Source organism: Phascolarctos cinereus, unplaced genomic scaffold (assembly GCF_003287225.1).
Source record: "Phascolarctos cinereus isolate Bilbo 61053 unplaced genomic scaffold, phaCin_HiC Scaffold_3;HRSCAF=262, whole genome shotgun sequence".
NCBI classification, from domain to species: Eukaryota; Metazoa; Chordata; class Mammalia; order Diprotodontia; family Phascolarctidae; genus Phascolarctos; species Phascolarctos cinereus.
In genome coordinates, this window is record NW_027555736.1 from 148,233,572 (window position 1) to 148,251,370 (window position 17,799).

At 37.8% G+C, this 17,799-nt stretch overlaps 1 protein-coding gene across 1 annotated transcript in view; it reads left to right on the forward strand.

Annotated features, from left to right (window-relative positions):
- The window catches only part of PIAS1 (protein inhibitor of activated STAT 1), a 153,831-nt gene that overhangs the window by 126,444 nt on the left and 9,588 nt on the right, over positions 1-17,799 (forward strand). The window contains exons 9-11 of the mRNA XM_020982527.1: positions 6,079-6,239; positions 8,249-8,379; positions 9,177-9,357. Coding sequence (XP_020838186.1) covers positions 6,079-6,239; positions 8,249-8,379; positions 9,177-9,357 — 473 coding nt within the window. The remainder of the gene's footprint in view (positions 1-6,078; positions 6,240-8,248; positions 8,380-9,176; positions 9,358-17,799) is intronic.

A 17,799-nucleotide genomic window follows, 5' to 3' on the forward strand; every position in this document is an offset into this window, starting at 1 on the left:
CAATTAGGAAAGGAGGCTGTTGCAAGAATTTAGGCAAGATGTGGTGAAAACTTGAACTGACTGGAGAGAAGGGGCCAAAGGAGAGGGATTTTGTTGGGGTATAAATGTCAAGATCTGGTGGTATATTATTCTGAAAAGGGATCCATAGGCTTCACCAGACTGCCTCATGACCCAAAGAAGGTTAAAAACCACTGGTATTGAAGAAGAAAGGATGAGGTCATACAACAGAACCTTGGAGAATACCTATAGTAATTAAGGAGCATGGTGCAGCAAAGGAGCAGTTAGGTTCTCGAACCAGAAGAAGATAGTATCACAAAATTCCAGAGTTGAGGAGAGCATCCCCAAGGAGAAGGCGGACAGTAATGTCAGATGTAGCAGACAGGTCAACAAAGATGAGGACTGAAAAAAAAAATCAGATTTGTCATGTAAGAAAGAGGTCATGGAGGTCCAGTTAGGTGGCGCAGCAGATTGAGCACTGGCCCTGACGTCAGGAGGACCTGAGTTCAAATCCGGTCTCGGACCAAACATTTGACACTCACTAGTTGTGTGACCCTGGGCAAGTCACTTAACCCCAACTGCCTTAAAAAAAAAAAAAGATTTCAGTTTCAATTGAGTGATGCAGTTGGAACCAGGTTGCAAAGTGAGAAGAGTAGAAGCAGCAAAGTATAGACAACTTTTTCAAGGAGTTTGCCTGAAAAGGGAAAAAGACATAAGGTGAGAGCCTGAGGGAATGCTAGGGTCTAGTGATTGTTTATTAAGAAGCTAACAAAAATGTTGAGCACATTTGAAGGCAGTAGGGAAGGAATCGGTTAATAGGAAAAGGAAAAAGGGTACTCATGAAATGGCTTCAATTTTCTCAGAAAAGTAAAAAACAGTCCTGAGCTCAGAGAAAGGAGGGTGAGGAGAAATAGAAATATTCTGCTGCATTCATATGGGAAACTTGAGGAAGGAAAAAAATGTTTGGAATAATGTCTTTGGGGAGTGAGAGAAATAATGAGGGAGGAATAAAAGAACTACCTTATTGCAGGGAAGGCCCAGTGGAGACTGGATAACATGAACAGTAAGCTTTTTCTCAGGAGGGGGAGGAAACAAACAAAAATATTGGTCTGAGTTTTGCATAGTTCATAAATTAGTAGTTAACAAAGTACCATTCTTTTTTCCCCCACAATTATAATTAAGAAAGCAATAGAAATATGTTTTCTCTCCTTCTCACCTCTCTCCCTATTAAAAAAGAAAAGAAGAACCAATTTATCACCTCTCTGTCAGGAGGTAAAAAATACATTTCATCTTTAGTCCTCTGGAATCATAACTGATCATTGCATGGATTATAGTTCTTAGAACTTTCAAAATTGTTTGTCTTTATAGTGTTGTTATTGTGTAAGTTGTTTTCCTGATTCTGTTCATTTCATTCTTTAGCAATTTATAAAACTCCTCAAAATTGTTAGTTTTTATAATATTACTTTTATTATAAATTGCTTTTCTGGTTCTGCTTACCTACTTTTGCATTAATTCATGTAAATCTCTTCATATCTCTTTGAAACCATCCATTTCCTTATTTTTAAATAGCACTATAGTATTCTACCACATTCATATGCCACAGTTTATTCAGCTATTCCTCACTTGATGAGCTGGATATCCCTTTAGTTTCAAGTATTTTTATCACCACAAAAAGGGTTGCTATAAGTATTTATGTAAATATAGAACTGTTTTCTATTTCTTTGATTGGGGAGGGGATTGTTGTAGTGGTATAGCTGGGTCGCAAAGTATGTAATGTTTAATAAATTTTATGTGTAATTCCTAATTGCTTTCCAGAATGGCTTTACTCATTCACAGGTCCACTAAGAGTGAATCAGGGGGCATGATTTCCCATAGCCCTCCTAGCATTTATCATTTTTCTTCTTATTATCTTTTCTAATCTGACAGATATGAAGTGAAATTTTGGAATTACTTTAATTTGCTTTTTTCTACATTGTAGTGATTTGGAGCATCTTTTTTTCATATGGCTATATAGATAACCTGGGTTTCTTTCTTTGAGAACTGCTGTTCAAATCCTTAGACCATATATCAGTTGGGGAATGGCTCATATTCTTATAAATTTGAATCAGTTCCTTATGTATCTTGGAAATAATATTTTATCAGAGAAACTTGCTGCAAAGATTATTCCCAGTTAATTATTTTCCTTTTAATCTTGGCTTTATTGAACTTGTGCAAAAATCTTTTAATTTATGTAATCAAAGTTATTCGTTTTACCTTCTGTGAACTTCTCTATCAATTGTTTGGTCATGATCTTTTCTTCTATCACTAGATCTGATAGGTATCTTTTTTTTTCCACGTGTCTTTTTATTTCTGCTTTATCCTTCCTGTTCATATCTCTTCTTCATATCTGCATCCATGTTCTGCGAAATTATATATTGCCTCTCTAGTGTAGAGAGGAGATAAAACTCTTTACACAGTATTTTGACAAATCTGGATATCTGTGTTCTGTTCTTATAGCAAATTAGAAGTAAAGAAAAGCTCTTGGACATACTGAGGCCCATTAATTGATGAATAGTTAGGCAAATACTAAAGATAGTAACAAAAAAAATCCTACTTCATAGTTATTTAATCCACTTGTGAATTCGACCTAAAAATGTAAGAGCCAGCTCCCATTTTTCGTGGAAGACTCTTATGTTCTCACATACAAGATGAGTTGCTGTAGTCACTTTCAAGACAGACTTGAGATTCTTTTTTTGAGCTCCCTTTTAGTCCTTACACCCAGTAATGAGTCCTAGGTGGAAGGATAGGATTTGGGGATATTTAATAGGTGTGACATCAGCGCTTCCTGTGTCTCCAGAACCAACACTTCATCTCCCCTTGCTCCCTGTCACCTCAACCTATAGTATGAGTTCAAGTTTGTATGTATGTGTGTATGTACATATTAAAATCCTCTAACTCCTGAGCCAAAAATATTCTGTATTTAACATATATGAACCTTACCTGTTACTGCCAAATTTATACACAATGATGGCTATGTTTTTATTTAGTTAGGTTTTTTTTAATTTTTCTCCAATTACATGTAAAAACAATCTTAACATTCGTTTTTAAAACTTTGAGTTCCAAATTCTCTCCCTTCCTCCCTCCTCATCCCCCTCATTAAGAAGGTAAGCAATTTGATATAGGTTATACATGTGTAGTTATACAAAACATTTCTATAGTAAGTAGTCATGTTGTGAAAGAAAACATAGTCCAAGGGGCAGCTAGGTGGCGCAGTGGATAGAGCACTGACCTTGGAGTCAGGAGGACCTGAGTTCAAATTTGGCCTCGGACACTTGACACTGTGTGTCCCTAGGCAAGTCACTTAACTCCAATTGCCTCACCAAGGAAAAAAAAAGAAAGAAAGAAAAATAAAGTTTAAAAAATATGATTCAATTTGTGTTCAGACACCATCAGTTCTTTCTCGGGGGATGCATAGCATTTTTCATCATAAGTCCTTCAGAATTGTCTTGGATCATTGTATTGCTGAGAATAGCTAAGTCATTCACAGCCGACCATCTTACAGTATTGCTGTTACTTTGTACGCTGCACATTTCACTTTGCATAATCTCATGTAAGTCTTTCCAAGTTTTTCTGAGAGCATCCTGCTCATCATTTCTTATAGCACAGGAGTATTCCATCATAATCACATACCACAATTTGTTTTGGCTGTGCTTTTATTAGCATAATAGAATTAAATATTGCTTGTTGCTTTCACTTGTAGCTTGCTAAAAGATTTAAAACAAATGTGATTCTTTATCTTAATTCACTTATTTAATAAAATGAATAGGATAATCCTCCATCTAAATATTTGCTTATGTAATTTGATGAATGGCAACTTATTTAGATCCTTTCTTCTTGTAAAAGACTTACCGACTTTCAAGGACATTGTCTAATTTGACATCACAATATCCTTCAGGTAATGTGGGGAAAAGCAAAATGTGTTACTGCCATTTTTCAGAGGGAGAAATTCAAGGCCAGAAGCATTTAGTTGATTTGCCTGGAAATATCTAGCAAAGAATTAGTATTGGCAAAATAATTTTGGGCTCTAAATTTTAGTTTATATCCTTAGTAAAATAGAGAATTCTATACATCTCTGAAACTGATGAGACTTTTATAGGCCTGAAATCATGCTAATTCTTTTTCCTAAATGAACTCTTACCTTTTTTCCAGTATTGACAGCTAAAACTTCTTTTGAAGTTAGAGCATAGCTGAAATATGATACCAAAGTTCTAAGTCAGCTGCTGAAAATAATGCCTCATCTTCTCTCCCCAAAGCAGATTCCTTCCTTCTGACTTCTTCTCTCTCAAAAGCTTTTTCTTTCCTGCTACTTCATCTTTCATACATATTCAATTATTACTCCTATTGATTTCTGCCTTCACAATATTTCTCAAGATCATACTTTCTTTTCTCTCTGATACCATCCTAGTAAAAGCCCTCATCATCACCTCTCCTGGATCATTAATTTCTCCACTTCCAGTCTCTTCCTCTTTTGCATCCCTCTCCTTGAGTAGCTTCCTTTTGCCTGTTCCTTAGCCTAGTATTCAAAACCTTCTACAGCCTTTCCACTCCCTAATTCTGTATTCTTTCCATCATACTGCTGCCCTTTACATGTGTTTTTTTGCCTCTGCACACCTGTTCATGACATTCATTGTGCCTTAAATATCCTCCCCATCCCAATCTTTTAAAACCGTACATATCCTTCAGAATTCAACCAGAACTTTACACTTAATCCTCATTGTCCCACCACAGGTCAGAAATTATCTTTACTTCCTCCCACTTCAAATGGGATGTTATCCTATTCTATGCTATATTTTTTGTAAATATCAATATTTTAGTAGATCTATGGTTTCATCTGTATGGGTACACTTTCTGTAGAAACAGTTTGCATCTCCTATACCCTCTCATGCTATATACCATTATCTTTGTTTTCTCATAAATCCTTCACAAATGTTCTAACATGCTAAAAGCCTTCATCTTATTCTTTTAATATTATACCAAGTTCCAGTATACCACTGGAATAATCCATCTTTTCTAAATATCCATTTTAACTGAATGACCATTTCACCTCCTTTTTTGGTCGTTCCTGTCCTCAAGTAATATCTTTTATATCAGTTCTCTCTTGTAAGTAATCCTTAAGATGAATTTTAAATGGGAATAATTATAAATTATTGTAACATATTATTTAGCACTGCATATCTCTATGTATCTTATTAAGTTGTAAGTTCTGTGAAGGCAGGGACTTATGTCTCTCTAAGTACCTGGTATACGTTATAGGGACTTGATTAAATGGCTCTTGAATGGCTTATAGAGTATTTTCTTTGGAAGCAGGAGGAATTTGAGCCACTAAATGATGCAATCAATCAAATGCAGTAGAACTTGGGTGCCATGTGGAAGGTGGAGAACACTGTACTCTGTCCACATTCTCAGAATGTGTTGAAATTTAGAGATAGAGCATCTGTGTAGCAGGTCAGCTTTGTCCCCAGAGAAGACAAAAACCGATTGGTCTGGAATAGGTGATAGAAGAAAAGCAGCAGCAATTCCTGTTAGAGTCACTTTTTTTCAGCCCCAACAACAGGGAAGGAAGATGTACCCTATAGTTTCCACAAGTCCAAAGGCATCTCCTAGCAGGGAGCTCTCTAGTTGGTACCTGACATTTTCTGGCAGAGACTGTGGACATCTTGAGATGGAAGCTTGTTCTTGGAACCATTTATTCAAAAGTTGAGAAAGATATGTTTCTTATATATTCTCTGAAACTACCATTAGTAAATGGCATTATATTGCAATATGCTGCTATAGTAATCACATTTTTTAAAATGTTCACTCAGCCTTTCCAAAGCTAGTATGTTTATATGTTATGGAATGCTTTAGGATATTTAAAACTAAATTAAGTTTTACAGACTAAGTATTTGTGTCATTCTTCATAGTGAAACATTTGCTTTTAGCCAAGCCTGTTTAAGTAGAAATTATAACCTGTATGTGGTATTTCAGAAAACTTTATTTGAAGTTTAAACCATGAAGAAAAAACACTCTTGGATTTTTGTTTTGTTTTGTTTTTCCTTAAAGCTTGGTAAAATGCGCCTAACTATTCCATGTCGGGCACTGACGTGTTCACACCTGCAGTGTTTCGATGCAACTCTGTATATTCAAATGAATGAGAAAAAGCCAACGTGGGTTTGTCCTGTATGTGATAAGAAGGCTCCATATGAACACCTCATTATTGATGGGTAAGCCACTTTGGAAATAAAGCTTATATTTACAACTTGAAGATGGTCATCTAATTTTTAAAGTTTTCACTTTTTTGGTATGTCGTCTTGCTTTGGAAGTGCACATTTTACTATCTTTACTCTTAGTTATTAAAAATAAAAAGATGTAATTTAGATTCATTAATAGTTATAATCAGTTGTGTATTTACTGTCTTTAGCCAATATATCATACTGTCTACCCAAAACATATGAAGCCATAGGAAAGAAAGGATCATACAACTCTACAAAAGACAGAAGTTGAGCTTTCAGTTACCCATTTCTGTAGGTTGCCCACTCACTGAAGAAACTTCCCTTTTCTCCCACACTTTTTATTATTCTCTTTCTTGGATATATTTCCTCATTGTTTTCCCATAATACCCCAATGTCCTCAGCATAACTTAAATTTTTAGTTCCTTCTGTGTGATGAACTTTGTGCTAGGTGCATGCTTAATCTATAATACCTAAAGTTCCTCCTTCTTCCTTTTCTATATTCTTTTTCCTCTCCTACCTGGTATTTTGGGTTCTTCTTCTGAATTTGTGTTCCGCTTGCTTTCCCTCCACCTCCCAACTATTGCCCCCACTGGCACATAGTAAAAGCGTGTAAGAAATGTTCATGACAAAGATGATGGTATTCATAGATACTGTCACAAATAGGTACAACGAAGCAAAACAAAATGACATATTGACCTTATCTGACATTGCCTGTTGTCTCCTCTCTACAGGAGGAGGGGTGGAATATATTTCATTACCAGTCTAGAGTCATTGGATTAGTCATTGCATTGATTGGAATTCTGATACATTCAGTTGTTTTAAAGTTTTAAAATATTTTTATTTCATTAAATATTTCCCAATTACATGTAGAAAAAAATTACGTGTTTTTTTTTAATTTTTGAGTTCTAAATTCTCTCCCCACCTGCCCCTTCAGAAGACAAGCAATATGATATTGATTTATATATGTAAAGTCATATAAAACATAATTCTATATTAGCCATATTGCAAAAGGAAACACATACATACACACACATACACAAACAAAATATAAAAAGTGAAAAAAGTATGCGTTCATCAGTTCTCTCTCTGGAAGTGAGTAGCATTTTTCATCATGAGTCCTTCGGAATTGTCATTGATCTTTGTCTTTATCAGAGTAGCTAAGTCTTTCACATTTGATCATTATTACAGTATTGCCGTTGCTGTGTACAGTACCTCCTAGTTTTGCTCGCTTCACTTTGCATTAGTTCATATACATCTTCCCAGGTTTTTCTGAAACCATCCTGCTTGTCATTTCTTCTAGCACAATAGTATTCTATCACAAATCAAAGGCTACAACTCATTCAGCCATTCCTTAGTTGATGGGCATCCCTTCAATTTCCAATTCTTTGCTACCACAAAAAGAGCTATTATAAATATTTTTGTACAAATAGATCCAACCCTTTTCTTTTGATCTCTTTGGGATACAGAACTGGTAGTGGTATTGCTGGGTCAGAGGGTATGCATTTGATAGCCCTTTGGACACAGTTCCAGATTGTTCTCCAGAATGGTTGGACTAGTTCACAACTCCACCAGTGTGCAGTAGTGTCCCAATTTTTTCATATCCCCTCCAGCATTTGTCATTTTCCTTTTTTGTCATGTTAGCCAAGCTGATAGATGTGAGGTGGTATTTCAGAGTTTTTTAAATTTGCATTTCTCTAATTAATAATGATTTTGAGCATATTTTCCTATGACTATTGATAGTTTAGATTTCTTTTTCTGAAAACTGCCTGTTCCTATCCTTTGACCATTTATCACTTACATTTTGAGAATCAAAAAAAAAAAAATAGAGTTCTGGTCTACTTCTCTGTAACTCATGGATATTTTTAGACACTGCAGCAATATACAGATTTTCCATTTTTGCTTAAAGTTTTCAAAACAGTAATAATTCTTATTATTCTTCTTTTTATGCTGAATTTTCATTAAAAGTTTGATACTCATAAATGAAAATTTTCACTTTATAGTTTATTTATGGAAATCCTAAAGTACTGTACTGATTGTGATGAAATACAGTTTAAGGAGGATGGATCTTGGGCTCCTATGAGATCAAAAAAGGAGGTCCAGGAAGTTTCTGCTTCTTATAATGGAGTTGATGGTGAGTATTTTAAAATTTTTATGCTGATGTAAGCATTTTAGTAACAAAAAAATTTTGCATTAAAAAACTGAAGTTTATGACTGTCTCAAGCATTTGTAGAAATTACTTAGTATTCAGAAGTAGAAAAACTCCTTTTAGGTTAACTTTTTGCCTAACTTTTTCCAAATTTTCTGATATAAAATTTCAAAGTAACGTAATCCAATAACTCATTGGTGAAATTGTGCTTTTTGTATTTTTATTTTTTTATTTTTAGGCAGTTGGGGTTAAGTGACTTGCCCAGGGTCACACAACTAGTAAGTGTCAGGTGTTTGGTCTGAGGCCAGATTTGAACTCAGGTCCTCCTGACTTCAGGGCCAGTGCTCTATCTACAATGCCACCTAGCTGCCCCTGAAATTGTGCTTTTGACAGGCTTGATGTGGAGTGGTTAGTATTCTCATTTCACTTGTGTTTTGGCACGGCTTTTATTATATTTTCTCTGGGAAGCCACCATAACTTAGATTTAAAATCTTTACTCACATTTTTTAATCACCTGAAACATGTTGAATACTATACAGATAATTTGGTATAGGGCAAAGTACTTGGTTTCATCACAAAGGGGCAATAAGAAGCACACTTAAAAAAATTAAATCATAAAAGTTTAGCAACTCATACTAAAACAGGATTCAGAACTAAAAGGAGCAGCTCACCTTTTCATTTTTCCAAACTGCAGCTGATGATTCATTAGATTTCTCAAAGAAAGAAAGAAAATGTTAAAATGTATTTTCTTTCTAAATTAAATCACTCTGTTTCCCCTTCAGGATGCTTGGGTTCTCCCTTGGATCACCAAGTATCTTCTCACCACCAATCTTCAAACAAAAATAAGAAAGTAGAAGTAATTGATCTCACTATAGACAGTTCATCTGATGAAGAGGAGGAAGAACCATCTGCCAAGCGAACCTGCCCTTCGGTATCTCCTGCATCGCCATTAAATAACAAAGGGTAAGTGTTAGTGTGAGAAAGCATTCTAGGACCAAGAGCTAGAATTAAAATTGATCTGGCAAATAATGACTGTGGAATTAAATTTCAAATTTTTTTCTCATAAAGTACATTAGGTTTTTGTGTTTTTTAAAACATTATTTATCTACCACATTTGGGGCCTGTGTCCAGGCTTCTAGAAAAAACCATCAACATTCATAACCTCTATTTCGTTACCTTTCACTTTCTTCTCAGCTTTTAAAAATCTGACTTCTGACCTCACCACTAGTGAAACTTTGTTCTTCAAAGACAGTCTCTTAATTCCTATGTTCTATGGCCTTTTCTCAAATCTCATCCTTCCTGACCTCTCTGATAGTTTTAACACTATTGACCACTTCTGGATACTCTGACCTCCTTGAGTTTTCAGGACGATGACTTCTTGTTCTCATTGTTTATGTCTGGTTCCTAATCAGGGGTGATCTTCATTGCTTTGCCCTGGGTCCTTTATTCTTTTTTTCTCTACACTTTTTCTGTTGGTGATCTTATGTGTTTCTATGGATTTTATTATTAGTTCTATGCCCATAACTGCAGACTCTGAGTATCTACCCATTCGCTCTTTCCTTAGCTTCTGTTCTTGATTGCCAATTGCCTGTTAAACATTTAACGGGGTGTTCCATAGCCATCTTGAACTCAACATGTCCAAAACTGAATTAATTTTCCCTTCTCCCAAACTCAACTCTTCACATATATGAAGTCTTTCCTGGTCCTCCATTTATTTTGTCTATATCTTATGTATATGTGTGTACATGTTGTCTTCCTTTGTGGAATGTAAGTCCCTTAAGATCAGGAACTGTTTCCTTTTTTTGTCTTAGTGTCCCGCCACTGCCTAGCATGTTGTAGGTGTTTGATAAATGCTTGTTTATTGAGTGTCTGACCTATATAATATCCCCTTTTCTCCAGTTAGCCATCATGCTAGTTCAAACACTCATTACCTTACATCTATATCAGTGATCTACAAATTCTTTTGATTGAACACACAGTCAGTTTTTTAAAAATGATGGTGGCTCATGCTCCCCCAGTGTGTTTTTATTTACTTATTTATAAGTTATTTACATGTACTACTGTGCACTAGTAATTATGTCCTTTCTTCTTCAGACTTCCCCCCCCATCATCCCCATTCATTTATTTACCTTCAGTTCTCCTTGTCTATTGTCTGCTTCCCTGCTGCCTACAAACATGCCCCCATCTCCCCCATCCTCAAAAAACCCTCACTTCATCCATCCATCCATCCCCACTATATTGTCCCATTTCTTTCTTCCTTTTTTTGGCTAAACCCCTTGAGAAGGCTATCACCATCTGGTGCCTCCACTTCTCTTCTTCTCTCTCACTCTCTTCTTAGCTCTGTACAGTCTAACTTTCAACTTCATCATTCAACTGAAACTATCCTCCAAAGTTCCTAATGCCACATCTCAATGTCTTTTCTCAATCCTCATCCTCCTTGACCTCTTTGCAGTATTTTACATCATTGATCATTCTCTTCTCCTTGATGCTCTCCACTCAGTAGGTTTTTGTGACACTGCTCTCCTGTCCAACCTGTCCTACCTGTCCAGTCACTGTCTTTCATTCTCCTTTGTTGGATCTTTATCTAGACTTCACCCATTAACTGTGGATATCCCCTTAGACTCTCCTGAGCCCTTTTCTCCACCTCTACTAATTTTTCTTGGTGATCTCTTCAGCTACCATGGATTCAATTATATCTGAAGGTGATTATTAGATCCGTGTGTCTAGCCCTAACTCCTCTCTTGACGTTCTGTCTCACATAACCATGGCCTGTTGGCCATCTTGAACTTGATGTCCTGTAGACATCTTAAACTCAGCATGTCCAAAATTGAGCTCATTATCTCTCCCCTCCCCTTAAACACTCTTTTCTTCCTAATTTCCTTATTAGTGTGGAGGGTATCACCATCCTCCTACTCACTCAGGCTCATAACCTAAGTATCATCCTTGACTCCTCATTCTCTCTCACCCCCGATATCCATTCCATTGCTAAGATCTGTCAGTTTTACCTTCATAACATTTTTCCACATATTCCTCCTCCTCTCCTCTGACACTACAAGCATCCTCACTCCTAGACTACTGTAATAGTCCACTGGTGAGTGTGCCTGTTTCAAGCTTCTCTCTGCTCTAGTCCATCTTCCACTCAGGTGCCAAAGTGATCTTTCTAAAGTACAAGTATGACCACATCACCCACTCTCCCTACTCAATAAACTCTGGTGGCTCCCTGTTAATTCCAGGATCAAATATGTGTTTGGCATTCAAAGTTCCCTCCCTACCTTTCCAGTCTTCTTTCACCTTACACCACTTCCCCCACATATTGCGTAATCCGCCATCTGGCCTCTTTGTTGTTTCTTGCACAAGATTTTTCAGGCATTTTCTCTAGCTGTAGCCCATACCTAGAATCCTCTCCCTCCCCGTTGCCTCCTTACTTCCTTGGTATATCCTTCAAGTCCCAGCTAAAATCCTTCCTTCTACAGGAAGCTTTTCCCTTTTCCCCTTAATTGTGGTGCCTTCCCTCTGTTGATTGGTTTCAGTTTATCCTGTATATGACTTGTTTCTGCATAGGTGCTTGAGTTTTATCTCCTCCAGTAGGCTGTGACCTCCTTGAGAGCAGGGACTGTCTTTTGCCTTTCTTTCTATCTCTAGCACTAAACACAGTACCCGGCACATCATAGGTATTTAATAAATGTTTATTATTGACTGACTGATTCTCCCACTCAAAATGAAAAAGAGGAAGATGGGACCCTCAACTCATTAGTCACTTTCCTTGGGGGCAGAGCCTACTCTCTAGAGAGGCACCTCCCACTCTGATGAAGAGGAAGAATTTTTTTCAGTGGCACCAGTTGAGCTGCCATTGTGGGTGCCCTGAAGCCCTGAGAGTCCAGTGACTAGACTGTGAGGGAATCTGGGGGTTTTTTACCCAGCAAAGAGAAGGGCAAAGTGTTGTGAGGTAAGAGTAGATGCAGTTGTGTTAGAAACAAGTCCAGTAGTTGGCTAGTGCTTTGGGAGTATGATGTAGCCCATCTTCCTGCTCTGTGATTAGTTGACTATACATCCTTGGAGATAGTCCACAGGCCCCCTGGGATAAGACCCAACTTTTTTTTTTCTTAAGGCAGTTGGGGTTAAGTGACTTGCCCAGGGTCACATAGCTAGTAAGTGTCAGATGTTTGGTCTGAGGCCAGATTTGAACTCAGATACTCCTGACGTCGGGGCCGGTGCTCTATCCACTGTGCCACCTAGCTGCCCCTAAAACCCAACTTTAGAGACCACTGGCCTACATTATTGTAATAATTTTAAAATTTGTTTCCTACTTCTAGTGTCTCCTATCCTGTCTTAGAATCTCCTACCCATTCTTCAAACAACTAACAAGATAATCTTACTAAAATATAGATCTTAACATTGTTCTTCCCCTGCTCAAGAAAAGAAGCTTTCCGTTGGCTCTGTGAAATGCAAACTAACTCTTAGCATTTAAAGCCCTTTGAAATCTAGCTCCAGTCTCCTTTTCTGGATTTTTTCCCATATATCCCCCTTGTGAATTCTGCCTTTCAGCCAAAGTGGCCTGCTTATTGTTCCCCAAACTTGGCATTCCATGTTCTCATACTGTGCTTTTGTAGTCTTGTCACTTCGTTACCTACAATGTATCATACCTCACTTCTACCGTTTAAAATCTTTAATGTCCTTCAAAGCTAAGTTCAGGTGTACTGAGAGGCTGTCCTGAATTTCTTAGTTGTTAATGCTCTCTCCTTCCTCAACTTATTTTACTTTATACTCTTAAGTGACCCAGCCAGAATGACCATAAAAGACCTCCATTCCTGTAAACAACCATTGATAGACAAAAGGAGGTAGCTTCATCCACCTTGAGTGAATGCACTATTCTCCTCCTCTCCAACATAATCTATTCTCCTGGAAGTTACTGCGACCTTTGCCTGACTTAACAAACAGTATTACATTTTCAAGAACCATTGACCCAGGACAGGGTAGAGGTAGTACTTCTGACACCAGGCATTCAACTCCAGAACTTTGCTCGGGACCTAGCCTCAGACACTAGACTTCCTGCCATCAGGACCCTGTCTTATAGGACTCCTGACACTGGGCTCAAACATTTTTACTCCTACTTATATGCTACTAGATAATGTTGGAGGAAGTCTCAGAACTGTCAGTACAGATTTCTTATTTCATCCCAATTTATCCATCACTTCTGTATAGCAATTCTTTTTTTCTTCTCCAGTTGACTATCTGTGGTACTTCCTTCTTCCCTGGTGTTAGAGAGAGAACTAAGTGATGCTACTCCCCACCATCACAAGACCTGTTAGAATCCCAGGCACATGGTAGGATATTACCTCATAGCAGCTATCCATTGTAAGCTCCTACTTTCTCCTATTCAGTACATCAAAACCTACCTAATTTTCTGTTCTCTCCTTTTTTCTAGCCTCTAATGAAGAAATGACCCTTTTATTTGCCACTGCCATACTTTCTTCTTTTGCTCTTGACCCTCTTGTCTCTTCCAGCAGTTTCCTTTCTCAATCATTCTATCTAGTCTTCAGTACCCTGTGTCCATTCCGCCTCCTCATCCCTACTTGGCTACTTTCAAGCACTACCACATTCCCCCAACCTTTAAAAAAAGGATAATAACAACAACAACAAACCGTAGTTGACTCTCATCTCCCTTAAGCTATAGTCAAATACCTCTTCTATCTTTCATGGCTGAATTCTTAGGAAAAAGCCATCTATACTTGTAGTCTCCATTCCTATCTCCCCCTACCCTTTTAACTCATTTCACAACTTTACTGAAGTGTGGCTTGTAATCCTACTGCTTAACTAAAACTCTTCTCCTCAAGGTTACCAGTGGTATCTTTGCTTTCAGGTCCTCCTTTCTCTAGTCCATTCTCCATGGAGCCTCCCTTCAAGGCTTCACACACACACACACACACACACACACACACACACACACACACACACACACACACACACACACACACACACACACTCTCTCTCTCTCTCCTCCCCATTATATATATTCCAGTCCAACTGTTCTACTTAAAAGTGGAGGTGAGGAGGGAGTAGTTCTAGCTTAGGGAACAGCTTGTACAAAGGCACATTCAGGAGATGGAATACTGAGTTTGGGAAACTTGTAGTACTGTTTCTCCTTGGGAACACTTAAAGTCAGTAGACCCTCCACAGGTTATAATATTGCACTGAAGCTAACAAGATAAAATTTAGTTAAATTAAGTTTAAAAATTAACTTCTCAAGTATATGATAGGGGAGATATGGTTGCATAGGAGTTTTAGAAGACTAAAAGTTCAACCTGAAGAGGCATTGTGGCATACTGAGTAGAGAAGGGTGAACTTAGAATTAGTAACATTTAGATTTAAGTCCTGCCTCTGAGCCTATCTGACTTGTGGAGTGAGAAAGTCACTTACCCTCCCAATGCCCCCAAGCAGTTCTCTGATTCTTTGATTGTAAATGTCAGAGCACAAATGAGTCTTCATTGGTAGAGTTCCTTACCAGGAGTTCCATGTCTAAAATCATGGGTACAGTTTGTTTTTGTAAAAGCTCAGTATGAGTAAGCAATATGATATGGTAGCCAAAAAAAGCTAACATGGTTGTAGGCAACTGAAATATATAGCCAGGACAAAGGAAGTCTCACTGTACTCTGCCATGGTCACTACATACCTAGAATATTGTCTTCCCTTTGGGGAGCTGTATTTTAGGAAGGCCATTAATAAGCTGGAAAGTGTTCGATTGAGGTCAGTCAGGATAGTGAAGGGCTTTAAGATCATGCCATTGAGTAGTATCAATGAAGGAATTGGGGAAGTTTAGCTTCAGAAAGAGAAGATATGATAAGCTGTCACTTAGAGAGACATTAGACTTGTTTTATTTGGATGGCCCTCGGAGCAGAAGTTGTTGGGGGGGGGGTGGCGTTTATCATAGGCTTGAATTAAAGAGAAACTTGATAACAATTAGAACTACCCAAAGGTGGGATGAGATGCATTCAGAATTAGTGAGTTCACACTTATTTGAAGTCTTAATCAAAGCTTGAGTTCTATTTGTCTAATATATTGTAGAAGGAGTTCTTGTCTGGGTTGAATAGATAGCCTCTGAGGTCCCTTCCAAACTCTGTGATTCTATTTGTTAGATGTTTTATCACACTAGTAAGCTACTTGAGGGCAAGACTATTTACAGGTTTACTGTACTAAAAGTTGTGTCAGTGTCCTAAAAAGTTAATGTATCTCCTCTAATTTGTAATGTTTGCCAAGAAGCTTATATGACCCTAAATTTAATAAAACTTTAAAAAAAAATTGTAGCTTAGCCATCTGGGGGCCTCGAATGATCAGCAGGTTTGATAAGACAGAAAATGATGACAGCTGTTTTAGGAGTTGATGACCAAAAGGAACACCAGTAACTATGTAAAGATACACATATCACTTTCTGTTTTCCAGATTTGTTTACCATAATTTCCTTTAATTAGTTGTCAGTATTTATGGTGATGTTTACTCAGGTTTTGGTTAGCTGAAAATTCTGGAGTTGTCTTTTCCTTTTACTCAAGTGTATATTCAGCAGTCATTTTGTTACTACCACTACACACAGTTGCAATTTTTAACTGCCTTTTTAACCCTATAAACATAATCAGAGCAGCCAGGGTGTTCAGGTTTTGTTTTTATTTTTTAAAATTTTGATTGGCAAAATTCCATATTCTCTCCTTCCTAGCACCCTACTCATTGAGAAAGAATGAAAAACAAAATCCCTGTTACAAACGTGTATAGTCAAGCAAAACAATACAGAATATGTATTCATCTGTCCATTCTCTCAGTCTTTCACTCTCACCTCTGTTAGGAGGTGGGGAACATGTTTCATCATTAGTCTTACAGACTTATGGTTGGTCTAAACTGCTAATTCTCTTTCTAATTTTTCTTCAATGGTTCTCATTTATTTTCCAGTTTTTTCCTCTAGTGCTTTTATTTTTAAATTCTTGCTTCATTTCTCCTAACAATTTTAGTTTAATTGGTGCCCAAGCTGAGTTTTTCTTTGAGGCTTTGCTTATATAGATGTTTTAGAGTCATTCTTCTGGTAGGTTTGTGTCTTGAACATCTCTGTCACCTTGATAGCATTTTATAGCGAAATTCTTCTTTTTGTTTGCTCATTCTTTCAACCTAATTCCTGACTTTGAACTTCGTTAGGGCCAGGCTGTAAACATTTCCAGAGAAAATTCTGCGCTGATCTAACTGTTGTTTTCTTGGAGTATTGACAAGGCATGTTATTGCAGGATCTCAGGGACAGCTCTGTTTTCAGTGGTCCCACAGTGGCCTGATCCAAGGCCAAGTCTGCTTGTTACTCCCACATCTCGCCCACCCCCCAGTCTGAACTCTTCAAGTTCCTGACCTGAGTTTGGATCTGAGAACCAGGTCTTTGGGCTTGCCTCCTTTGGAATTTCCATAGACTGCTGGTGGATGTGGCCATTATCAACCAATTGGAAAGCTCTGCTGGTTCAGAATGACAGAGCTGTAGGCTTCCCTTTGGTCTGGGATGCCTGCCCTGCTTATTCCTCTGCTAGACCTGTAACCCCAGTCTGCTCCTGGGATTGGAGCCTCACAGATCTTGCTTGCTTCTGATCTTCCTCCCATGACCAAGGGCCCTATACCTTCACTCTGGAAAGCCCCCCCCCGGAACGGATACCCTCATCGATCTGCCCCAGCTATAGGTATGGTACATTCCATACAAAATAAGGTTGGGATGAATAAGAAATCTAGGCCCTGTAGCTTCCCTTGACCGACCAGGTTCATTGCCAGACTTGTTCTTGGACCTAAACTTGACTTTGCCCAAACTTACCTCCCTCGCCTCAGCCTTCCCTCCAGTTTCACTTCTCAATAACTGGAGCATACTTATTAATTCCTAAGTTCAAACCTTTGTGCTAGGACTTGGTTATTATCAGTTTTGGGTGACAGTGGCTCTGTCCTTGTGAAGCCTACATTCTAGTAGGAGGATATCACATGGACCCAGCTAACCTTTTTTGGTATCCATAATTGAAGCAGTACAGATGGGCACTTTTTCCTTCAATGCAGATTGCAGTCTTTCTTCCTGTGCCTTTGTTATCAGGAGTGTTCAAATGAGTTAACAAATGTAAAGCACTTTGGAAAACTTGAAAAAAATTCTAGGTATTATTTGCTCTTATAAACATCCCGTCATACATTCCTCTCATTGTTTTACTACTTCAAGAACCTCGTAATACCACTGAGGCTGTCTATCCCATTTTCCTGTGGAACCAGCACATTTGCTTCTGTGGTGAGGCATACCTTTGATTTGCTAATAGCTACAGTACAAAATATATATGACATGTTTTAAATGCATTTTATTATGAGAATGATGTAAGCAAAGTGTGCCATGAGGTCTGGCCTAGAGGGAAAGGTGAG